The 26678-nt window shown below is 42.7% G+C and overlaps 2 protein-coding genes across 2 annotated transcripts in view; one reads left to right on the forward strand and one right to left on the reverse strand.

The window, feature by feature from the left end:
• Positions 1–12036, reverse strand: part of BTAF1 (B-TFIID TATA-box binding protein associated factor 1) — a gene marked incomplete at both ends in the record, with an annotated part of 76752 nt that extends 64716 nt beyond the window's left edge. The window contains 2 exon segments of the mRNA XM_084244664.1: positions 11869–11916; positions 11920–12036. Of these exon segments, the coding sequence (XP_084100790.1) occupies positions 11869–11916; positions 11920–12036 (165 nt within the window).
• Positions 12037–18040: 6004 nt separating this feature from the next.
• On the forward strand, positions 18041–18805 carry FGFBP3 (fibroblast growth factor binding protein 3; the record flags this gene model as incomplete). Its single annotated transcript, XM_084245112.1, has 1 exon — positions 18041–18805. The coding sequence occupies one exon, from the start codon at positions 18041–18043 to the stop codon at positions 18803–18805; it is 765 nt and encodes a 254-aa protein (XP_084101238.1).
• Between the last annotated feature and the right edge of the window lie 7873 nt (positions 18806–26678).

Below are 26678 nucleotides of genomic sequence, written 5' to 3' on the forward strand. Positions count from 1 at the left end.
CTGATGGTCACCAGTAAACTTGTAAACTCCAAATCCATTTTTTTTAAAGATATATTTATTATTTATACAAGAACTGGGGTACAGGCCAGAGACATGGGAGGGTGAGAGGATTCACCAGAGACAGAGTGGGGAGCAGAAGAGGCAGATTTGACCAAAATACAGTGCTGAGGGGAGCAGCAGGAGAGGTTTCCCGTGCCATGTAGTTATCTGCCATGTGGGTATCTCTCTTGCCAGCGGGGAATTGAACCCGCGCTGCAGAGGCTGCAGACAGCTTCACAGTGCAGTGCTCGCCCTGCTGCGCCACTGGGATGGCCCCAAATCTGTTTTTTTTTGTAAATCCAATCTTAACTTTTTTATGACATCTGATGTCAAGTATCCCATCCTTATTACTTTGCTTCTGAAATTTTCACATTATATCATCCTATCCTTCTCTAATCTCGTAATTCTTTCCTTGGTTTCCCTACTTCTACCACTTTTAAATGAACATTCTCTCAGATTCAATCCTGTCCTGTCAACTCAACAGTTTCTCCCTTAGGAAACTGTATTGTTACTTGTTTAAACTGTAGCACAGTACACATAATCCCAAAATCAAGTCACCTGGAAGCACTGCCACACTTCCCACTACCTGGTGAGCATAATCCCGTAATAATGTGATCTGCTTGCCACTTTTACTTCCTAAAGCTCATTTAATCAAATTACTATCTTACAATGGTTCAGCCTTACCTACCATATAGTAACCAAAAACAAAAAAGTATCTCGAAAACACAGGACTTTGAGATTTCCACGATTTTGCCTATACTGTTTATTCTACTTGGAATATTTTTTCTTGATTCAACTACATTAAGATTCAGTTACAGTCCTTTACCCTCTTGTAACCATCCCAGACTACTATACAAAACAGATTACGTCCTCTGCTGAAAAATCCACATGAATTCTCATCTTGAATAGCCATTTTCCTATTTGCTGTGCTCTGTTTTGTGTTATCTTATTTATCATGTAATGTCATACTCATTAGCCTTTATTTCCTTCAATAATTATTTTTATCCCTACAATACTCTGCACAGTATTCAAGTATTTATGAACAGCTGGTATTTATTGTATCTAAAATTAGAAATAAAGTTCAAGTTTCTTGGGCCTCCCCGGTGGCGCAGCAGTTGAGCACTGGGTTGTGAAACTGCCCGCAGCCTCTACAGTGCCGGTTCGATCCCCGGCTGCTCCACGGCCACCGGAGGAGGGTCCCACATGGCGCGCAGACCTCTCCTGCCGCTCGCTGCTCCCCTCAGCAGTGTACTTCGGTCCTTCTGCCTGCTCTGCTCCCAGCTCTGGCTCTGGTGAATTCTCTCACCCTCCCGCGCTTCTGACTGTACCCAGTGCTTGTATAAATAAATAAATCTTTAAAAAAAAAAAAAAAAGAAAGAAAGTTCAAGTTTCTTGAGTACAAGTTTAAGAACCACTTTTAACCAAAGAATGTGTGTGCTATTATACTGTTGGTGGGAGTGCAAACTGGTCCAACCACTATGGAGAGCTGTGTGGAGATTTCTTGACCTACTAAACATAGAGCTTCCATATGATCCAGCAATTCCACTCCTAGGTATTTAAACCCAAAGGACACAGAAACATCCATTCCAAAGAGCACCTGCACCCCTATGTTTATAGCAGCACTATTTACAATAGCTAAGCTTTGGAAACAACCCAAATGCCCAAAAATAGATGACTGGATCAAGAAGATATGGTACATATACACCATGGAATATTACTCAGCATTCAAAAAAGATAAATACATGCAATTTGCAGCAACATGGATGGAGCTGAAGGGATCATGCTCAGAGAAATAAGCCAGAAAGAAAAAGAAAAATACCGGATGGTCTCACTCATAGCAGGAATCTAGAAAACTTAAATAAAGGACCAAGAAAAAGAATAACTATAAGAAAGTAAAAATCAAAATCAACAAACAACTATGAACCAGAGACATTCTATGGGGGGGTGGGGGGCGGGGAAGGGAGGGATTGGGATCAAAATAAGGGGGTCGCAATTGTATGTGGAATGTAAAAATAAAATTTATAAAAAAAAAATCTAGTCAAGGAAGGATTGAACAATAAAAATATCTTCTGCAAAAAAAAAAAAAGAATGTGTGTGCTATAATACAATTTTCTTTTTTTTTTTTTTACTTTCTTTGAGAAACATCTTAACCTATAATACCTATATTACATAAAAATACATTATAAAATAATGGAATTGATGCTAAGGTGACATTTCAATAAGGGACAAGATCAGCATAGTATTATTTCAACATTCTGCACATCAAGGCAGTCACATATGCTCCAAACAACCAGCAGGAGTTCATGTAGTAGGTAGTATATTCCTTCAATAATCCCAACCTTCCTAAACTTTCCTTTAATCCCCAGCTACCAAGCTTCATCAGAAGCACACTCCTCTGTAACCTAATGCTGATTCTATCTCACAGCCACATATTTCCCCTTGCCTCTCCTTTCTGCAAAGTTTTTATCTGATTGCCATATCATATCACTTCTGTTTCCCCACCAGCCAACTTCTCTGAGGGTAACAGATCAGCTCACGCTCTCATCCAATTCCAGGGCCAATTATTCTCACAATTTCCACTTTGGTGATAGCCAAACTTGACTCCCTGAATAGAGAAATGGCGACACAAGGGACACAAGAATGCTTCTTCAGTCCTGTTGACTCAAAGCCTCCTTTGCAGTTCTCATTCCTTTCTCCAGGACAGCATATCAGACACCACACAAAAGCAAGAACAAAAAGTTGGACAGACCAGGATCTGCCAAGAAGGCTGTCTTACCTGTTATCCCAGGGCAGCCAGCTATGAGGCAAGCAGAATAAGCATCAGGGGCAGGCCACAAAGGAAAAGGCTGGTATAATGAACTGGTGGGGGAGGCATAAAGGGTATGAGACAGAGTCAGTATTATGTTGGAGGGCAGACAGGGACTTTAGTGAGGGAGAGGTCTGAAGGAAGGTAGGTGGTCAGAAGATAAAGGAATTTAAAAGGACTGGCTTAGGGAACACAATACTTACCACAATATTTCTTTTGGCTAAGCCCTCCCTTGCAGAATAGCTAGTAGGAAAAAAATGTTATTCTTCATTCTCTGAGGGACAGACAGATGGAGAAAGAGGTAACAGATGTCCAGCTGAATGGAAGCTGAACCAAAGACTGTGGAAAAACAAAGTGAATAAAACGCACAGGAATTATATTTGATAACATCTACTGGTTATGAATCTATTGATAAGAAAATCTGGCCCACTTTCAATTTGAACTTTAATTCAGAGAGACAATTGCACAAGACATTATTTATGTTTAGTTTACCAATATATGATTTCAGGTAACTGCCCTTAAAACTTGAAAACAGAAAGAGTACATGGAAGTTATAGCAGTTATGCTGGCAGCTGCAACCTAACCCCTCTTCTCTTTATCTGTTTGCACTATAACTCATAAAGATACAAAAAGAAACTGAAAAAAACATGCAATTTGACAATAAAACATGTACTAGTGCCTCCCTGGTGGCGCAGGGATTAAAGCCTCAGCACTGTCAAACTATTGCCAGCCACCATGGCATGAGTTTGATCCCCAGCTAGGGAGCTAACACACAAAGCACAGCAGACCTCTCCTGTCTTGCCCACTGCTCCCTTCAGCAGTGTATCTCAGTACATCTCCCTGGTCTGCTCCCCACTATGGTGAACCTCTCACCGCCCCCACCCCTGGCCTACACCCCAGTTCTTGTATGCATAAATAAAACAATAAAAATCTTAAAAAAAAAATAAAAACACGTACTAGGTTATCACTTCATTGTTCATATATGTTGCATTTCCCTCCAACGTCATTCAAGAATGGGGAAAAATGGCCTCCCTGGTGGTGCAAGGGGTTAAGACACAAACTATGAAGCTGTCCACAGCCTCTGCAGCACTAGTTCCATCCTCCAGCAGGCCAGGGAGCAACCCACATGGCGCAGCAGACCTCTCCTGACTCGCCCGCTGCTCCCCTCAGCAGTGTACTTAGGTCAGTCTGCCTGTTATGTTCCCCACTTTTGTCTCAGGTGAATCTTCTCACCCCCCAAACCTCGGACCTGTACCCCAGCTCTTGCATGCATAAATAAATTTTTTAAAAATGGGGAAAAGGGCCTCCCCGGTGGCACAGCAGTTGCGCGCTGGGTTGCAAAGCTGCCCACAGCCTCTACAGCGCTGGTTTGATCCCCGGCTGCTCCCCGGCCACCAGAGGAGGGTCCCACATGGTGCGCAGACCTCTCCTGCTGCCTGCTGCTCCCCTCAGCAGTGTACTTAGGTCCTTCTACCTGTTCTGCTCCCCGCTCTGGCTCTGGTGAATTCTCTCACCCTCTCACCCTCCCGCACTTCTGACTGTACCACCCAGTGCTTGTATAAATAAATAAATAAATCTTTAAAAAAAAAAAAAAAGGGAATGCTTTTTTAAAAAATAAATAAAACAAATAAAAAATGGGGGAAAAGGGTGTGAGACATGTATTTCCTCAACCTATTTCCATTTTCAGAATTTAATCTCTCTGAAAAATTGTGAAAGGTCAGGACTCCCTGGTGGCGCAAGGGGTTAAGCACCACACTATGAAGCAATCTGCAGCTTCTGCAGCATGAGTTCAATCCCTGGCCAGCCAGGGAGCAACCCACATGGCACAGCAGATCTCTCCTGTCTCGCCTGCTGCTCCCCTCAGCAGCATATTTCGGTCAGTCTGCCTGTTCTGTTCCCCACTCTGTCTCTGGTGAATCCTCTCACCCCCTGCATCTCTGGCCTGTACCCCAGCTCTTGTATGCATAAATAAATAAATCTTTAAAAAAAAAATTGCGTGGGCCTCTCCTGGTGGCGCAGAAGTTGAGCTTGGGCTGCAAAGCTGCCCACAGCCTCTGAAGCACCAGTTCGATCCCCGGGCGCCGGTGAGGGTCCCACATGGTGCGCAGACCTCTCCTGCCACCCGCTGCTCCCCTCAGCAGTGTATTTAGTCAGTCTGCCTGTTCTGTACCCCGCTCTGGCTCTGGTGAATTCTCTCACCCTCCCGCGCTTCTGACTGTACACAGTGCTTGTATAAATAAATAAATAAATCTTTAAAAAAAAATTGTGGAAGGTCAACTGACATAGTACTTCACATGGATGGGTATGTAACTTTAAAAGAGAATGATCAAGGGCCTCCCCGGTGGCGCAGCAGTTGAGCGCTGGGTTGGGAAGCTGCCCGCGGCCTCTGCGGTGCCGGTTCGATTCCTGGCTGCTCCCCGGCCACCGGAGGAGGGTCCCACATGGCGCGCAGACCTCTCCTGCCGCCCGCTGCTCCCCTCAGCAGTGTACTTTGGTCCTTCTGCCTGCTCTGCTCCCTGCTCTGGTTCTGGTGAATTCTCTCACCCTCCCGTGCTTCTGACTGTACCCAGTGCATGCATAAAAATAAATAAATAAATAAACTAACTAAATAAATAAAACATGCCTCTTTAAAATAAATAAATAAATGAGAATGATCAAGTTTATGCACTGTGTAATGTATTCTTTTTTATTTTTTTTTTCAAAGATGTATTTTTATTTTTAAATTTCTTTATTTCTTTATACAATTACTGGGTACAGTCAGAAGCGCAGGAGGGTGAGAGAATTCACCAGAGCCAGAGCGGGGAGCAGAGCAGGCAGAAGGACCAAAGTACACTGCTGAGGGGAGCAGCGGGCGGCAGGAGAGGTCTGCGCCATGCGGGACCCTCCTCCGGTAGCCGGGGAGCAGCCGGGGATTGAACCGGAGCTGCAGAGGCTGCGGGCAGCCTCACAACCCAGCGGTCAACCGCTGCGCCACCAGGGAGGCCCTGTATTCTTTTTTACATTTAGCAGAAGTATAGTAAAATTTAAAATACCAACTATTTGAATTTTTACTTTGTTACACAGGGAATAAAAATAAATATCTGTTATAAAAACTGTACTAAGGGGGCGTCTCTGGTGGTGCAAGGGGTTAAGTCGCAGCACTAAAGAAGTATCTGCAGCCACTACAGAACAGCACAAGTTTGATCCCTGGCCAGGGAGGTGACCCACATGGTGTAGCAGACCTCTCCTGTCTCACCAGTTGCTCCCCTCAGCAGCGTATTTCAGTTATTACGCCTGTTCTCCCCACTCTGTCTCTGGTGAATTCTCTCACCCCTGGCACCTCTGGCCTGCACCTTGGCTCTTGTATGCAAACATAAATCTTTAAAAACTGTACTAAGTCTGACATATTAAGCAAAAAGTTACGGTCAAAAGAAACAACTTCAAGGACCTCCCTGGTGGTGCAAGGGGTTAGGACGCTGCACTATGAATTTATCTGCAGCCACTGCAATACCAGTTGGATCCCCGGCCAGGAAGGTGACCCACATGGCACAGCAGATCTCTCCTGACTCACCCGCTGCTCCCTTCAGCAGTATATTTCAGTCAATCCGCCTGCTCTGTTCCCTACTCTTTCTCTGGTGAATCCTCTCACCCGCAGCATCTCTGGCCTGTACCCCAGTTCTTGTATGCATAAATAATGAATCTTTAAAAAAAAAAGAAAGAAATTAACTTAAGATACCACACAGAATCAATATGAGGATGTGAAACTACACCAAAGGCAAGGTCAGGTGCATGCTAGATAAATTACATTCCCCTACTCCCACCTTAGAATATAAAGTTAGAATGGGGATTCCATTTTTGTTGTCTGCTAAATCTCTAGCACCTTGAACACAGAAAGTATTCTGAGATACCTGCTGAAGGAATGCTAAAAAAGTACAATCAAGTAGTGTTATTTACTTGAGGACATTTTTTCCCAACCTCTATGCCTGATCTAACAAAGTATAGCCTCTTAAGATTTTGTCTTTTATATAAATAAAATCTAGACTCTATAGCAAAAAATGGTTGCATATTGGGGCTCCCTGGTGGCGCAAGGGCTTAAGACAGACTATGAAGCTATCCGCAGCCACTGCAGCACGAGTTCAATCCCCAGCCAGGGAGCTACCCACATGGCGCAGCAGACCTCTCCTGATTCGCCCACTGCTCCCCTCAGCAGTGTATTTCAGTCAATCTGCCTGTTCTGTTCCCCACTCTGTCTCTGATGAATCCTCTCACCCCCACACACACACATCTCTGGCCTGTACCCCAGTTCTTGTATGCATAAATAAATCTTTAAAAAAAAAATGGCTGAGTATTATGTTGCATGTATTTTATCCTAAGTTTACAAAAAGAACCCTTCATACAACTACTTTGAGGAATAAACTAAGGAAACTGAGGAATTTACTACAGGAATTGAAATGAGAAATGCTTTACTGCTTCCTCTTACTTTCCCAGTTTGTTCTAAAATTTTTTCAGTATGAATTATTTGATATTTATCTTTACCATAGTAGTCTCCTCTTTCAGTATCATAAGGAAACTAGAAGTAACAGAGGAAAAGAACTAGCAAACAAAAGGAAACCATGGTATCCCACAGGTAATTAAGATCATTTTATCTTTTTTTTGTGTGTGTGGGACCCTCGCCGTTGGCCGGGGAACGAACCGAGGAACGAACCGGGGCTGCAGAGGCTGCAGGCAGCCTCGCAGCCCAGCGCTCAACCGCTGCGCCACCAGGGGAGGCCCAAAGATCATTTTATCTTTATCCCTGTCCTTAAAGAAGAACCCACTAGAAGAACTTTGGCCAGATCAAAAAATTTTATAGTAAAAGTTTCTTTTATTTGAAAAATAAGCTAGTTGAAACAATGTTTCTGAAGTATCAGCAGTGCAAAGAACTAACAAAACTGAGTAAGTTCTGCTTATGTGTAGCAATTTGTTTCTTCCATAAGAGCATGTGTTCCTTTTTTCCTGAATTCTTTATAAACACTGTATCATTTAAAAAAGCAAAGTTGTGTCACAGACTTAAGGTATAGCTTGTAAATAAAAGTCAAATCATGATTACTGTCTAGACATTTTAGACATGACCTTTATAGCAAAGACCACTGGAGAAAAAACTAAATTATAGTTTTTAAATTGAATTTTTTTGGGACCTCCCTGGTGGCACAAGGGATTAAGCTGCAGCAGTATGAAGCTATCCATAGCCTCTGCAGCACGAGTTCAATCCCCACCCAGCCAGGGAGCTAACCCACATGGCCCCGCAGACCTCTCCTCTCTCACCTGCTGCTCCCCTCAGTAATGTGTTTCAGTCAGTCTGCCTGTTCTGTTCTGTTCCCCGCTCTGTCTCTGGTGAATCTTCTCACCCTCCTGCGCATCCGGCCTGTACCCCAGTTCTTGTATAAATAAATAAATCTTTAAATAATAATAATAAAATTAAAAAATAAAAATAGTTCTGAAAATACCTATTATTAGGCTTTGAAAATTAAAATTATAATCCTGGGCCTCACTGGTGGCGCAAGGGGTTAAGCACTGCACTATGAAGCAATCCACAGCCTCTGCAGCACGAGTTCAATCCCCGGCCGGCCACAGAGAAACCCACATGGTGCAGCAGACCTCTCCTGTCTCGCTGGCTGCTCCCCTCAGCAGCGTATTTCAGTCAGTCTGCCTGTTCTGTTCCTCACTCTGTCTCAGGTGGATCCTCTCACCCCCCACATCTCTGGCCTGTACCCCAGCTCTTGTATGCATAAATAAATAAAATCTTTGAATAAATAAATAAAATAAAATTCTTATCCTGGCCAATTTTAAGCCATTGTAGAAGTTTTTCTTCCTGAGGAAAGCTGCAGTAAAATTCACTAAAAAAACCCTGGGAATGTTCTATTATACATAAATGATGGTAAAGTCATAACAGGTATTAAAACAGGAAACACAAGCTTATTCATTTTAAAACTTACTCATTTTAAAAGACTATAATAAGCACCTACTAAGAGCCAGACACTCTGCTAGGGATAAATATCACAGACATATTTTCTTTTCTCACAGAGTTTACGTTAACCAAGGGCATGGGGAGAGAACAGTTAAATAATCAAAGTATGACAAATATTATGACTGACAGGAGTACGCATTAGTGTAAACAGCCCAGATGAAGTAAAAGCAGAGAAGGCTTTTTGAACAAAGCAATGAACCCAAAAACTAAGGTCAGAATTAGGAAGGCTTGGAAGGAGGAAAAGCAGAAAAGTTCCAGGGGTAAAGAGTGGAAGATAAAAATCCAGACTCAAAATAAAAGGAAGAAGGGGGGAGAGGAGAGAACTTGGCACAAAATAGAGCTAAAAAGGTGAACCAGATTAAAAAGGATCTAGTAAGATATATTTGTTAAGTAATTTTGGGTTTTATCCTAAGGCAAGAGAAAGCATTTATCCTAAGGCAAGAGAAAGAACATCAAAATTTGCATATAAACAAATATTATGACTGAAGTGAAGAATAAATTAGAAAGAGATGCCATGGAGGCATGAAGAGCAGAATGGCTGCTGTTCCAAGTGCCTTATATTAGCAACGACCTTGGTATAGAATAGGATTGTGTTAAATGGAATGGGAAGAAAAAAAGATTGGCTAGAGAAAGATAAGAAAGGTAGAAATAAGACAGGATTGAATCTGATGACAGCTTTGGGAGAAGTCAAATACTATTCCCAGATTTCTGACACTGGTAACTGAAGGAATGGTGGTACCAACTTACTAATTCCCTTCTGTTGGAAAGATTTAAAAGGTCCTAAAAAATATCAGTTTCTTTTCAGTTATGCACACTGATATAAAATAGTGCAAAAATATCCTACATTTGATTCTGGCAAATAAGTTTATTATCTTGAACCATCTTTCATCTATTCTGCATAATATTAAAATGAGTCTGAATTCCACAAGCATACACAAACAGGAGCAAAAGTAAATTCAGCTAGTAAAGAAAGGTGCTAAGTGTGTGGAGGTGAGCTTGCAACAAAAGTTTGCTATTCAAAATGAATTCACAGGGCCTCCCCGGTGGCGCAGCGGTTGAGCACTGGGTTGCCAAGCTGCCCGCAGCCTCTGCAGCGCAGGTTCGATCCCCGGCCACCGGTGAGGGTCCCACATGGCCCGACAGACCTCTCCTGCCACCCACTGCTCCCCTCAGCAGTGTATCCGTCAGTCTGCCTGTTGCTTCCCACTCTGGCTCTGGTGAATTCTCTCACCCTCCCTCTCTTCTGACTGTACCCAGTGCTTGTATAAACAAGTATTCAACAAAAATAAAATAAAATAAACAAATATTTAAAAAAATGAATTCACAGATGAACGCAAGCATTGAGAGTACTGATGCAAGAACTGACCCCCAAAACACAGGTGTTTGAAAGGTGTTTTCCTCAAACCTATTATACTAAAATACACACAAAAGTAGCTCATTCATAAATTTATGACAGGCTTTTTCCCCCTAAAGTAAAATTCAATAGCGTTTTGCAAAGTAAGAATCTACAGAAAAGAGAACACTACCCTTGTAAATCCAAAGTCAAGAACGGAAGTAGCTTTCAAAACTAACACAGCCATTCAAAAATTTAGGTGCTCTCAACTTCTGTAAATAGTTAATTAGCACTGGCCAAGCAGATTAGGCTCATTTTTACCTTTCATTTTTGTCTCCATTAGGTTATATGCAATAGGGTGAAAATATAGGCCTGCTCTAAGGAATTTCAAGAGCTACTTATTCCTTTAAACATTGTATAACCTATCTACATGTTACATTCATGTATCAATCTATTTCTAATGTATATATTTATATTAACATGGCAGGTAACAAGTTAGAGGACACACCTTTCTATACTTGCAAAAGTTGAAAATAGGACTTGTATTCTCTCAAGACAGTTTTATATATCACAAAATAAGAATGTCCTCACACTGGATTTAATTAATCTATGAAATAAAAATTACATGCCTCATAATACAGATACCTAGCAACCCCCTTCACCCAACTCCCATGGGCTTCTCCCACACACTATTTCATCAGTTGTCTGGGGAGTCTGTGAGGGATGGGTTATCCTTTCACCTGCAAAACAGATAAAGCTTGAGCACACAACGTGCTCAAGGAAGGCGCTCAACTAATTATGAAAAATGAATGAAAAACTACTTTTTTTCTTAACTACCATTTTATTCTTCAGTCTCTATGGTAGAGACACCTAATTACCATGAGAATTTGCCTCATCAACTCTTAATGAACTTGGTAAATCCTTTTGATTGCCGTCAGAGGGCCTTTCCCTGTACACATGCCCACTAAAATTAAAAAAAAAAAAAAAGTTCTCACACCATTCCATGATATTGGAGGAAAGCAGAACTTCCCTCCTAGAGCTATACATACAAATGTCTTGTTGGCTTTCCGAGACTTTCCAATTAATTGGCAAAATGTTTAAATAGTAAGATCTGTGACACAGCTTCCATGCCTTCCTCAAGGCACACCTCACTAAAACAATAATTTCCTCAAGATTACAACGCCGATGATTCAATGTTTACTGCTAAACAAAAGAAGTAAGCTATTATGAAAGAAAAAGGTCGTCAGAAAAGAAAATATCCCTAGAGCCGTCAAGAAGAAAAAAATTAACAGAACTAGAGGGTAACTTAGATAATAGTAATTCAAATCTCTCCGACTTCGACAGTTCTAACAAGTTTTCCGGTGAAATGGAGGTGAGGACGCTGCCTGAGAACACTAAGAGCCTCTCCTAGAAATGAAAGAGGGAAGAGAAACCAAAGATAAGAAACCTGAGGAGGGAACAGAAAAACTAGCTCTCAAGTGCCAAGGGGTCTATTCAAAAGGAAAGACAGTTCTGAATCGACTGACGAAGAGTAACCCGAGCCCACAGCCCGGCCGGCGGGGAGGCGAACTCCCAAGTCTGGGGGAAGACGGCACCCGGCCCCGGTGACAATGGAACCGCTCCTCTCCGGCAGCGGAGGCACGAAGGGGAGACCGTGCCTCGCCCGGGCCGCCTTCCCGGCCGCTCGTCAGAAGTGAGACCCACCTGGAGACCGCCATGGCCGGGCGCCGGCGGTTCGGGGCTCCCCGCGAGCTACGCGGCGCGCCGCTGGGACGCTAGTTTCCAGAGAGCCGAGCGGCGCAGGCCCAGGCCGCGGAGCAGAGGGGAGCGGCCCGTGCGGCGCGCGGCGTCCCGGCGCGGGCCCTCGGGCATCTGTCCCGCCGCCTCCCCGAGCTCGTCCCCGCCGCGGCCGGGAAGCAGGGGTCTGAGACCGCGCCGAGGGCTACAGTGCTCCGACCCGCACGACTTCAAACCCGGTGCCCCCAGCCCCGCTCTTTGCTGACGCAGGCGTCGGCACGCCGGACTGAGCGTCAGCGCGCCGGAAATGACGTCAGCCCACCGCGAGGAGCTGGGCTCCGCCGCGGAGCCGGAGCCGAGGGCTGCTTCAGCTTTTGGCGGCGCGTGCTGAGAAAAAGTCTTTGTGCTCCTCTGGGAAGCGTCGTTAATATTAAAACGAGGAGGGGAAGAGAAATAAGGACCCCCCTGTTTCCTGGAAAAGGATGAAAGGCGATTTAGCCGAAGTTCTGGAAATTCAAATCCTTTCTAATTCCTTGGCGTCCCACCTTTATCCCTCCAGACTGCTGCTGGGAAAATTAGGATCCAGAGAAGCATAAAATGCTCCAGGGTGGGTGGCAGGACCATTGGGAGGGGTGAAATCAGTAAAACGGAAAAGGCATTTAACACGCAGCTCAAATGGTTTGCCGTGTTTGCCAGAAGTTCTGCAGTTAGAGGGATTGAAAATCCCCCCCCCCCAAAGTCTATATCCATCCCCCCTTTTTTGTTTTTTGCTTATCTGGCTATCGCTTAATAGGTTTTTTAACATTCTTCTGTCACCTAGTGCAGGCCCTTAGCACCTTAAACTTGACTTTTGTGGTAGTAAAAGTAATAATTTCTCCAACTTCTTCAGTCCAGCCCACCTTATAGGCCACCATCAGATTTGTCTTCCCAAACACTGCTTTTGTCATGGCATTCCTCTGCTTATAAAACTTGTCCATTGGCTTCTTATTACCTGAAAAGAATATGTGTCAACCCTTGAGTCTGTTTTTCGTCTTTAAAATGAGAATTACTATAAATGGGTATGGAAATAAAATGAGGTCATGTATCTAGAAGAGGTTACAAGAGCTTTACAACCCATAAAGTAGTATTTAATGCAAGGGTAAAGAAACTAACAAGTACCTGCTATGTGCTAGGCATTAGGGATGCATTATCTCATATAATTTACAGGCCAGCCCTCTAAGTTTTAATCTTCATTTTATAGCTGAGGAAACTAAGCTGAGAAAGGTTAAGTAATTTACCCAAAATCCAAGCTAATAATATTTACTGTAGTTCTTTTTTTTTAATCAATACTTGTCAAGGAGCTCTTGTTGCCTTCCACATTTTTGATGAGCTCACTTGGGGCCTTCACCTTCCAGATATTCTTTTTTTATCAATACTTGTCTGTAGTTCATTCATTTAATAAATATTGGCACCTGTTCTGTGTCACTTTGTAAGACGCTAATGTATATGCTACTAGAAAAATCTGGGTAAACTGTGATGTTCAAGTATCTTCACATTTTACAGTCTCATCCCACCTGACTTCTCAATTTATCCCTGAAACTAATGAGCAGGTATTACTGTCTATGTACTATGTTCATTTATTCACTAAAATCAAACACCTCCCACATGTTGAACATTGTTTTGGGACTTAACAAAAAACAGCAGATAAGATGCCAACCCTGGTTGAACCTATATGCCAGTGGAAGGAAAAAGAGAAAACACATGTTTATATGCTACATAAGCCAGAATTATGGGATAAAGGGTGATTAGGGACTACATTGGGGAGAAGAAAGCTAAACAGGAATTTAAGCTGAGAACTGAATGACAAAAGGAAGACAGCTGTGTGAAGACCTGGGGAGCCTTCAGGTAGAGATGATACACCTAGTGTAAAACCTAACAGGTGTCTGCTGTGTAGTGGATGAAATAGGCTAAGTAGAAAGAGCCATTGTACAGGATTTGGGTTTTACACTAGATCAAACAGAAAGTCATAGGCGGGTTTTCAGTAAGCATCTAGTAAAATCTTACATACCGTTTTGAAATGTTACTCTTTACTAAGAGGTAATTATATAGTTCTGAATGATATTTAGGAGACAAGGAAAAGTTTGGTGTTATACATTTGTGAGAGATAGTGTAATAACCAAATATATTGGTGTCAGATTAGCTTGTTTTTAAGTCTTTTCTCACCACCAGAGTGATGAGACCACACAGGTGTCAAGGGAGTATATAACTTTCCAAACATCAGCTCCTTCCTTTGGGAAATAGGGAAAATTTTAGTACCTCATAGGGTTGTGTGGTGGGGATTAAATGAGATAGTGAATGCAACGCACTTAGTGACTGCCACAATAAGCACTCAAAAATATTAACTACATTGATAATTCTTTTGGTTAATGATGAGACCTGAGCAATACAAGCCCCAGCCCCCCACCCCCCAAATCTCTCTCAGAGGTAGCCCTGCTCTGAAACTTTTCCACCACTAATTAGCTTTGTATAAATTTAAAGAGTTAAATTTTATTGACTAAAGAACAGGTTATGAACAAAGATATACTTGGTTGAAGTTCATTATCTAGTCACAAGGCAGTTCATACATGAAATATGAAGAGATTTTTTTTCTTCAGATAACTGGACTTTGGTGTTTCTGTTCTGTTCTGTTGCCTCAGCTCTAGGCAGTCCCCATTTTCTGTGTTTGTGTTTCAAGCTCCAACCAACTTTGGAGTCAGCTCAAGTTTAGCTAATAAGGCTCCAGGCTCTGCTATGTCTGCAAAAGCAAGTATCAGCGAAAACATTTAGATATACATTTTTTTCTTTTTTGTGCCCTTAGTGTCTGAGACCAGTTTGACCATTCAGCCTCAGTTACAACATTATACTCAATGAAACAGGAGAACAAATATTTTATGATTCCATTTATTTGTGGTAACTAAAGTAGTCAAATTCATGGTGACAAAAAGTAGAATAATGGTTGCCAGTTAGAGGAGAATATTAAGCAGTTAGTATTTAATGGGGACAGAGTTTCAGTTTTGGAGGATGAAAAAGTTCTGGAGATGGATGCTGGAAATGGTTGCAACACAGTGTGAAAGTACTAAATGCCACTGAAGTGTTCATTTAAAAATGATTAAAAAGGTAATTTTTTTTGTTATGGATATTTTGCCACATTATCTAAAAGGTACCTTCTAATAAGAAGTTACGCCTTCCCAACATGGAGTAGCACAGCTATGTGTTTCTGATAGAAAACATGGTCTCCCAAAAAAACTTATTATGCCTTTTCAGATAATAAATTTCAATTGTAATTAGGCAGAATGTCACAAGATGTCACTCTTTAGCTGAAAAACTATTCTGATTTAGTTCCGATGATAACAATAAGTAATGCCAAGTCAATAGAAAAAAAAGCCTGTAATTACTTACCAGGTCTTTACATATACAGATAAGGTTTTATGGGAAAGAGAGGGTGTCCATCTGTGAAATGTATTAATAAATTACTTTATAAAACATTAATATTTCTTAACTTCATAAGTACTGATTGTTTTTCAGTATAAATTGAATTGGTATAATTAAAACATATCATACTTTGAAAGTGATAGTGAAACACAAAGCTGAAATGTAAATATTATTGATCACTTAAAGTCAGATGATGTGGCTTTATCATTAAAAAATCTGTGATTTTGGGTAAACTCTCCGATTCCACCAGAGTGGTAAAACTTCCTTTCTTAGTCCAGCATACACTACTATATATTGAATAGGGGCTAAAACATTTAAATATTCTTCTAATTCTAAAACATTTTGGGTTTTTATAGTAATTATCAAATTATAACTTAAAATACAACATTAAGGGAGTTCAGTGTTAGAAAATACTGTCATAGAAAACATTAGGGCATATAATGAGACTTCTTGAGTAGGTACTTTAGGAAAATACTCCCTTGTATACAAAAAAATTATAGTCAGAAGTATAAACTCTGGAAATAAAAAAGGATCACCTTTATTGCTGAGAACATTTAAAAAAGTCAGTGGAATGTCATGAAATGTAAAAAAATGGTGTTTTTTTTTTACAATTTTTTAAATTTTTTTTTTTACATAATTCTTCATTTTTGCACAATGTATGCATTTTCATCTTGGTTACAGTCCTGGTACAATTCCCACCCCCCCCCCTGTTTTATTTATTTATTTATATATTTTTTTGTTTTATTTTTTTTATAATAAATTTTATTTTTATATTCCCCATACAATTTCAACCCCCCCATTTTGATCCCAATCCCTCCCCTCCCTCCATCCACCCCCCCAAAAGTGTCTCTGGTTCATAGATTTTTGTTGATTTTGATTTTCACTTTCTTATAGTTATTCATTTTCCTGGCCCCTTATTTAAGTTTTCTAGATTCCTGCTATGAGTGAGACCATCCGGTATTTTTCTTTTTCTTTCTGGCTTATTTCGCTGAGCATGATCCCTTCCAGCGCCATCCATGTTGCTGCAAATTGCATGTGTTTATCTTTTTTGAATGCTGAGTAATATTCCATGTTATATATGTACCACATCTTCTTGATCCAGTCATCTATTTTTGGGCATTTGGGCTGTTTCCAAAGCTTAGCTATTGTAAACAGTGCTGCTAAAAACATAGGGGTGCAGGTGTTCTTTGGAATTGATGTTTCTGTGTCCTTTGGGTAAATACCTAGGAGTGGAATTGCTGGATCATATGGAAGCTCTATGTTTAGTAGGTCCAGAAATCTCCACACAGCTCTCCATAGTGGCTGGACCAGTTTGCACTCCCACCAGCAGTGCAGGAGAGTTCCTTTTTCTCCGCACCCTCGCCAACATTTTTTGTAGCTAGTTTTTTTAATATGTGCCATGTAAGATGGTATCTCATGGTAGTTTTGATTTGCATTTCCCTGATTACAAGTGATGTTGAACATTTTTTCATATGCCTGTTGGCCATTTGCATTTCCTCTTCAGAGAAGTTTCTTTTTAGCTCTTCTGCCCATTTAAAAAAATGGTTTTGTTTAAATGTAAAAGTTTGAAAATTCAAGAACACATTAATTCTTAAAGATTATCTTGTAACTATCATCCAAATATTTTTTGACTTACAATTTTTGTAACAAGCTTATCATTTATTTGTAGAACCTAAAAATAATCAAAAGTGCAAATGTCCACCCCTGGGTGAACTGCTAGACAGTATAGTATGCTAATAAACTAGGACAATTAATTATTTATTAGTAGTTACAGTTACTAGAATTAATGTCAAATTATTAGGATGAAAAAGGCTATCAGAAAAATGGGTGAAAATACAGAACTCAGAATTATTTGAAAAATAGAGTGTAATTAGTGTCTGGTTTAGAATATTAAGAGTTTGTTTTGTTTTGTTTTATTTAACTCTTGAATATCAGATCTTTCTATGTAACTTTTATTTTCAGATAATTAAATGTGTAAAATCTGTGTGATTATTTTAAACGTTGGGAGCAAAATACAAGATTTGTATTTCATGTTACAGTGCCGCTTCTGTCATACTCTTAGGGTGGTGTGGGGAGGGGGGCGGTGGGTGGGAAATCTCCCAGTGCTGGAGTAGTCTGGGAGGGGCATCGTGGGGGAGGCCCCTTCTGTCCCATTGATAACACGTTCATTCAGTGGGAGCCTGCTAAAACAGACTAATCCTTCTTGCAGCCATTCCTTCCTTCTACCCAATTAAGGCTCTGTCATCTTTCCCAGAACTCGGTAAGTTCAAAGTGCATGATTCTGAGGAACAGGCTCAAGTGATTTTATTAGAGGTCGAGAAGGCAGGGGGTGAAGGAGAAAAGGAGTAGAGAAAATTATCAGGTGTCATTTTGCTATCCTCATTTGCACCAAGAAGAAAATCTCAACGCTCAATTGGTTTCAAAACCAATAGACAGTAATTGGTTTCCTGCCAGGAAAACTTTCCAGAGGTGCCCCTCGCAGACTGCTGCTGCCCACGGTGAACCAGCGCCTAGAAAGTCTGGGGAGGGAGATTTCGCAGGTGCACGGCTTGGGCGAAAAGTTTAGCCCAACTCAATAATATCTTTGCCTCTGTTCGCAGGTCTGGGGGACGCTGTGCTCCTGGCCCTGTCACCAGTGACATCCAGGGGACCCCAGAGAAGCAGCGCAGAGTGCAGACACCGCGGGGCCATGAGTCTTTTGAGGCTGCGAGCGTCGCTTTGGCCGCTGCTGCTGGGCACCTGCCTTCTCGCTTCCGCCGGGGGGGACAAGGGCGCGGCCGGCAGAGCCACGGAGCCGGTCCGGGGTCCCGCGGGCGGCTCTTCGGGTCGCTTCGTCAGCCCTGAGAGGCACGCGTGCACCTGGCAGCTCCTGCCCCCGGCCCCTGGACACGCGGCGGGCAGCGAACTGGCACTGCGTTGCCTGGGCCCGGACGGGGCGCGCCACCACTGCGCCTACCGCGGGGAGCCGGGGCGCTGCGCCGACTACCCCGCGCGCCGCGCGCACTACTGGAAGCAGGTGCTGAGCGGGCTGCGCAAGAAGCGGCTGCCCTGCCACGACCCCGCGCCGCTCAGGTCCCGCCTGTGCGCGGGCAAGAAAGGCCACCGCGCCGAGCTCCGCCTGGTGCCCCACGGCTCCCCACCCGCCGGCTCCTCCGCCTTGGGCATCCGCCGGGAATCCAAGCCCTGGGCCAGGGGCCGATCGCGCCCCCGGGGGCGCTCGCCCGGCCCCTCCGCGTGGGTCCCACCACCCCCCAGCGCGCCCCCCCAAGGAAAGCCTTCTGAGAAGGCCAAGGCGGGCAAGAGGAAGGCGGCCTCGGACCACGAAAAGGAGCTGACCCCGGGGACCCGGCCCGACCCTGATGGCCTGGAGGAGAACGCGAAACTTACCGAGACCTACTGCGCAGAAAAGTGGCACTCCCTCTGCAACTTCTTTGTCAATTTCTGGAATGGCTGAGCTGGGGGAGCGTGGGGAAGGTGTGTCGCGGGGCACGGGAAGCTAAGGGCATTTTAGGACAAGAGATCTGGGAATAGAGAGTGGGGTGTTCAGGTTCTAGAATGGGCGGGGTTGGGGTAGGGAAGATTAGGGATGATTAGGGATGAGAGTGGAGGAGTGTAAAATTTGTTGAAAAGGCAGAGAAGTTGAAAATGTTGAAGTCTCCAGCCTAATTAAAAGCAGAGGAAATAGAAGAAAGTAGGCATATCTTAAATGGGCAAAAGCTGTAGTCCTGGGAGCGAGATGGGCACAGAATATTCTGAAAGAAATAAGGAAAAGGTGACTAAAGCGATGTGAATCTCATGAGGGAATCGGGATACAATAACGTTAACTTGTCAGGGTTTTCTCAATCCGTTGAGAAGAGTAACGATTGCTTTTACTTTGGGGATTACTATATACGTGGTGCTGCTTGATATCATAGATAACCTCTATAGGAATAGAAGTTGTTCAGAGGTCGAAATAACTCCAATAATGGATTTTCAGAAGTCAAAAGACGATTGTTTTAAAATTCTTTTAGAAGTGCTGCTTTTGAACAGAGTGGTGCCTAATATTTCTGACACTTTCCCATTAACTTTCTAAATTTAGAAGTGAATTGTAGAAGTCAGGGCTCCAGTAGATTTTACCCCCCAAAATTCTCTTTATACTTGCTCATCTTTTAAAAAAAAATATTTAAGGTCTAAGTGTGCATCAGAGTCATCTTGAGCATTATGGAAGTTGTATCTCTTTTGCATGTAATTGTAAACACAGTCCATTTAAAATAAAATGTAAAATAAAATAAGAAATAATGATAGATATTTTTATTGAGCATTTAGCAGTAAAAATGTGTGGGGCCTCCCCTGGTGGCCCAGCGGTTGAGCACTGGGCTACAAGGCTGCCTGCAGCCTCTGCAGCACCGGTTGGTTCCCCAGCCCCCAGCGAGGGTCCCACAAAAAAAAAAAAAAAAAATGTGTGGAGAGAGTTAAACAACTGGCAAGATACTGGGAATTATAACTGCATTTGATGTCATTCTGAGTATATCTTGACATAAATATAATCTTGATTTGTTGGGAAAAGATAGGAATTAAGAAGTCTGCATAAGGCAAATGTCACAAACTGGCAAACATTGGGACCTATCACTATTCTGTTTATCCTGCACCTGGTTCTCTTTTATTTTTTTCTCTTTTCCTTCCTCCCTCCTTTCCACTTTGGATTTATTGCCAGCATTTAAAAATAAGATAATTTGGGCCTCCCTGGTGGTGCAGAGCTTAAGGTGCAACCTATGAAGCTGTCCACAGCCACTGCCGCATGAGTTCAATCCCTGGCCAGGGAGTTACACACATGATGCAGCAGATCTCTCCTGACTCGCCCACTGCTCCCCTCAGCAGTGTATTTCAATCAATCTGCCTGTTCTGCTCCCCACCCTGTCTCTGGTGAATCCTCTCACCCCCCACACCTCTGGCTTGTATCCCAGTTCTTGTATGCATAAATAAATAAATCTTAAAAAAAAAATTAGATAATTTCATATAAAAAATCCAGATGTTTGAACTCCTTTGAAAATCAGATCTGGCAACAATTGGACCCACCATCCCACATGACAACAAATGACACTGACTATTGTCACAGCAGGCATATCTTCTAGAGTTCTCCACTATTGCTATACATCTGATCAATTTCACTTATTTTACAATCTGGAACCCACTAAACATTTAAGTCACCCAAAGGTATATAGTTTTTACCTTTTCAGTGAACTTCTGTTCTACTCACCCCCCAAACTAGTAGGAAATGCTACAATCTTACAGAGAGTGAACATCTTCTGATCTTTTTACTTTTTAACCAGCCTCTAAGAAATGTAAAGTATCTTTTACCTATTTACCTATTTATCAGTAAATTCTTGTATTCACAAAATTGGCAAAACATTTAGATGACACACAATTTCATGCCATTCAAGTCACATTCTGAATAACACTGCCCATTATGTAAAATTCATTTTTGGCCTAGCAAGGGAGCTCAGAGGAGGTAGAGATAAGGACCCATGTATACTTTTCCCAAAAAGGTTGGCAAAAATTGGATGTCATCAGAAAAAGGAACTTGAACTGTTTTTTGGTTTTTTTTTTTTTTAAGATTTATTTATTTAATTATACAAGCACTGGGTACAGTCAGATGCACGGGAGGGTGAGAGAATTCACCAGAGACAGAGCTGGGAGCAGAACCGGCAGACTGACGAAGTACACTGCTGAGGAGAGCAGCGGGCGCGGCAGGAGAGGTCAGCCGCACCATGTGGGACGCTTACCAGTGGCTGGAGATCAAACCGGTGCTGCAGAGGCTGCGGGCAGCTTCGCAGCCCAACATTCAACCGCTGCGCCTCCAGGGAGGCCCAGAAAAGGGAACTTGAAATGAAACAACACTATCCAGCACCCTAGCTAGAATCATAGCTTTCTGCACTTTTATAGGGGTAATATTAGTTTACAACACTATGTAAGTTTCAGGTATACAATTTCTCATGTCAGCAACTAAGAATATCACACCATGCCCACCGTCAGCTCAGACAGTGCTGCTGGCAGGACAGATGATATCCAGCCAGTTGCTAGCCAATTATGATCTTCTTCTTCTACTTCCGCCTCACAATTCTCCCCTTCTTCTCACTCCCCTTGTAAATAAACCTATTTTTCAAAATTTCTCTCTGTGTGTCTGTTTTGTGTCTTGTCCTGAGTTCTTTCTATTTTATTTTATTTATTGAGGCAACGATGGTTTATACAAGCAACACTGTACTTGATTTAGGGACTAGGTTCATACCTGCTGAGATGTGTGTTGCCACCCCAACCCCTGTCCCAAGTTAAGTCCATGGGTAAGGACTCACAATCCAAGTGACCCTGTTTCCTCTGGGGTTGCCATGTAACAACACTTTTAGATAACCATGGGTCAGAGAGGAAGTCTCAAGAGACATTAGAAAATATTTTAACTGAATGAAAATGAACATAGAACACATTTAAACTTTGTGTGTTGCAGCTAAAGCAGTTCTTAGAGGTTTATAGCATGAAAAACCTATACTGGATAAAAGATGTGGCCTGTTAGTGGCAGAAACAGAAAAAATAATCTTTGATCTCCCCATATTTTTGTAAAAAATAAATAAATGCTGTCCCAAAGTGGAAGTCATTCATGCCAGGTCCCACCCAGATGTAATACTTAACCTAATTGCCATTTCAAGCTCTCACAAAAGTTTATTTTAAGCCAATCAATCTGGAGTTTCCTGATCAATATTAGTGAGATAATCTGTATGCTAAAACCTCCTGCCTTCCTGTGAGGAAAGGTGGCTTTGCCTGAAATAATCTTTTTTTCTTTTAAATTGAAGTAACATTGCATTATATAAGTTTCAGGTGTGCATTATTAAAAATCAACATATGTATAAATAAGCTTCTTTTGTTAAAAATGTTGTACCACCTTCTTTTTGACTATAAACACCTTCCACTTTGTGCACACCCCTTGCAGTATGTTTCTATTTGCTAGGCAGGGTGCTGCCCAATTCACAAATTATTTGCTAAAGTTATTTTGATCTCTAAATGTGTTCTGATGAGGGCCTCCCTGGTGTTGCAAGGGGTTAAGACACAACCTATGGGGCCTCCCCTGGTGGCGCAGTGGTTGAGCGCTGGGCTGCGAAGCTGCCCACAGCCTCTGCAGCACTTGTTCCATCCCCAGCCACCGGGAGGGTCCCATATGGCGCGACAGACCTCTCCTGCCACGCCCACTGCTCCCCTCAGCAGTGTACTTCGTTAGTCTGCCTGTTCTGTTCCCCGCTCTGGCTATGGTGAATTCTCTCACCCTCCCGCGCTTCTGACTCTGCCCAGTGCTTGTATAATTAAATAAATAAATCTTAAAAAAAAAAAAAAAAAACACAACCTATGAAGCTGTCGGCAGCCACTGTAGCAGGAGTTCGATCCTCGGCCAGGAAGCTATCCACATGGCGCAGCAACCTCTCCTGATTCCCCCACTGCTCCCCTCAGCAGTGTATTTCAGTCAATCTCCCTAGTCTGTTCTCCACTCTGTTTCTGGTGAATCCCCACACACACACACACCTCTGGCCTGTAACCCCATTCTTGTAGACATAAATAAATAAATCTTTTAAAAAAAGTATTCTGATAATATATATATATATTTTTAAAGATTTATTTATTTATTTATACAAGCACTGGGTACAGTCAGAAGCATGGGAGTGTGAGACAATTCACCAGAACCAGAGCGGGGAGCAGAGTAGACAGACTGACGAAATACACTGCTGAGGGGAGCAGGGGGTGTGGCAGGAGAGGTCTGCTATGCCATGTGGGACCCTTGCTGGCAGCCAGGAGCTGCAGAGGCTGCAGGCAGCTTTGCAGCCCAGAGCTCAACCATTGCGCCACCAAGGAGACCCTCAATATATATTTTTTAACATATTCTATGATGAAATTTTCAGGATTAGAAATATATCTCTGGTTTCTTAATCATTCTTTGTGGTAAATTGCCATTTATTTACCTAAAATTTAATTTTCCTTTTTTCTGGGAGTACATATCATATGTTCTATTGTCCCTTGCAAATAGGAGTTGTCAAAGCACAAAGAAGATCATTCCATACCTCTTTGAGTTGGCAAGTAATCAAATAGGCATCACGGATTGATAAGAAGAAAAATCTTAAGAGTTTAATAACACATATACCTCTGCTTTCTCCATAGAAAGGAGCTAAGGAGATTAGGGTTTTTTGGTATATACCTTTATAGACAGAAGTAAATACCTTTTTTCAAAAGCAACCTCTGTTATCAGGCAGAATGAGAGGTACCCAGGGCCCCCCAAACTTGCCTGCTTTAAATGGATTCTGCCATCTGCCACATAAAGACAAAAATACTCTTCATGCATAAGACTTCCAATAGAAAATAACACAATTCGTGTGCAACAAAGAGAAACAATATAGTTAAAATACGTTCCAATTAAACACTCAAATTATCCATCCCCTCATGGGTAATGGGTTGGCCCAAAGTGGGGCTAATGAGACCCAAAAGCTTGCCACAAGTCCAAGGCACCTTCTGGTGCCATAGAAAAGGGCAGGATGGGCCAGGCAAGTCTGGAAGGAAAAAGGCAAAATCAAAATACTAGTCAAGGTAACACCTGCCATTGTCAGCCTTCCCGTGGGTCTCTCACCCATGTCTCTTTCAAGTGTCTTTTTCCATGTTCCCCAAGTCCCTGGTACAAGTTCAAGCAGGTGCAGTTTCTTCACATATGTCTGCTCCAAGTGCCTCCTCCAGTCTTTCACCATCTCTCTCAGTACTTTCTCCCTTCTCCTGGCTGCTCAGCCCCACCCTTCCTTGGGTGGGGCAGGGAATCTGAAACCTCCCTTTTCTATGGCTATCACAGTTACATCTCCACCCAACCTTCAGGGTTCTTTCTATGAAATACCCTGTTGCTCAAAAGACTCTGTCTCTGGTGAATCCTCTAACACCCCCCCCCCCCCCGCACCAGAGACAGTGGGGAGCAGAACAGACAGACTGACTGAAGTACACTGCTGAGGGGAACAGTGGGCGAGGCAGGAGAGGTCTGCTGCACCATGTGGGTTGCTCCCTGGCCAGGGATCGAACTTGTGCTGCAGTGGCTGCGAGTACCTTCATAGGTTATATCTTAGCCCCTTGCGCCACCAGGGAATCCCCAATAAATAAATATTTAAAAAAAGACATACTTTGGGGTCACAGATTTTTGCTCCCCTACAGTGTGATCACATTACTAAATTGTGGCCAAATGGTGTGTGCAACTTAAATTTCCATGAATGCTGAGTCCCACTGCTTCACTTCCTTCACTTCCTGACTTCTTGAACTGGGACATTTGGTACTGAAGGGTGGTTTGATGGGGTGTGATGGGGTGTTGTAGTGCCCGGAAGGCACAGAGCTGGTTCTCTATGATCCGAGCAGATGGGTAAAGGAGAGACCTGGAACCCTTGGTGGTTTTTTCAGACTTTTTTTTCTAAAGATTTATTTATTTATGCATACAAGAACCAGGGTACAGGCCAGAGGGATCATACTCGTGCTGCAGTGGCTGCGGATAGCTTCATAGGTTGCATCTTAACCCCTTGCGCCACCAGGTAGGCCCCACTTTTTTCATACTTTTATTGAGGTTACCAGGTACAGGGCAGGCAGGTGTGCGGGGGGAGAGGTGCCGAGGAAGCCGGTGAGTCTCCTACCCCCTGGCAAATCTTACTCTTTACTGGGCTCTCTCGTGTTCTCTTGTGGTCTCGTTCTCTCTGCTGGTTCTCTTTCCGGTTCTGTTCTTCTGGTGTTCTTGTGACGCCACCCTTAAAAGCCAGTCTCAGCCCAGGTGAACCCACCTATGCATTCCCACACCCTACTCCAGGTGCCCACCATCAGGCATGCATTCAGGACCGCAGGGATCCAACATCAATCCTAATGGCAGGAGGCCAGAAAAGCCTGACAATTGTTTACCCCGCAGGTGTCTATATTTTGAAATCTCTCTCTCCCTTACTCTCCTCCCCCTAATCCCTTTGGGCCTCTCTCTTTTTTTTTTTTAATGGAAGTAATGATATTCTGAGTTATCCTGGTAGTTTTATTTATTTTTTAAAGATTTATTTATTTGTACAAGCACTGGGGTACAGGCCAGAGGTGAGGGAGGGTGAGAGGATTTACCAGAGACAGAGCAGGAGCAGAACAGTCAGATGCACAGAAGACACCTCTGAGGGAGCAGTGGGTGAGACAGGAATCTCCCTGGCCTTCAGGAATCAAACCAGTGCTGCAGAGGCTGAGGACGGCCTCACAGGCTCTCAAACTGCTGCACCACCAGGGAGGCCCTGGATCTTTCATTGATTAAAAAATCTTTGGGGACATTAGAGCTTGATTACTTGCTTTTATGTGTATAGGTAGGCATGAACCCTTAGAACAGGCAATATGGGACTTTTCTCTTAACAAAATCCTTTGGTTTTGCCCAGTAGAAAAATCTTCTTCAGTGAGGATGACTTGAAAGATGAGAATTTCTGATCTTGGAGGCTTGAGGACAGAGGCTGACCTCCCAGCTCCACGGCTTTCTTACAACTTCAAAGAGCAACTCTTCTTACTTTCTGACCAATGCTTACAGCTGTAGGGCTTTGATAAACTTACCCCAAGTCTGTCCCTCCTGTGACCTCTGACTCAACACATTCAAACTTCTTCCCATTTCAGTTTTTAAAAGCAGGCATAAAACAGGGCAAAGCCCTCCCATTTTAAAACAATAAATCTGTTTCAGTAAATTTAAAATTATTAAATGGTCATCATATGCAGACAATAGGCAGTCAGAAAAGACAATGGAAGATGTCATTAATATTAACACAAGACAAACTAAAGCTAAACTCAACAATAAGTATATGAGTCATAATAAGAGCATAAAAATATTAAAGGCAGAAAAGAAAGACTTGAACAAATAAAAACATATATGGATTCATTGTTATTGTTAGATGGGAAGCCTTACCAAGTAAAAAAAAAAAAGTACAATCTTTAAATAACCTATACATTAAAAATGATTACAATATAACTACCAACAGGATTACAATATAGCTACCAACAGGATTTTGTGATATGAGAGCTAGGCACACAGATTCTAAAGTTCCAAAGGAAAACCAAAATGAATCTGGGAGTTGGAGTGCATGCAAGGATTTTTATCACAGAGAAAATTTTCAAAAGGATGCTTTCATACCGGGTACAACTTGAAATGACTAAATACAGATTTCTCCTGGAGGACTGTGGGCAGCACAGTACAAAACCATGTAACTGACATGGGAGACTGTTTCTAGGTAACCACAGTCTCCCCTTGAGAGGCCAGAAGCTTCTGACAAGCACTTCACTTGGCAGTCCCTGCC

The sequence above is a fragment of the Talpa europaea genome (assembly GCF_964194135.1).
Source record: "Talpa europaea genome assembly, chromosome: 10".
Taxonomy (NCBI): Eukaryota; Metazoa; Chordata; class Mammalia; order Eulipotyphla; family Talpidae; genus Talpa; species Talpa europaea.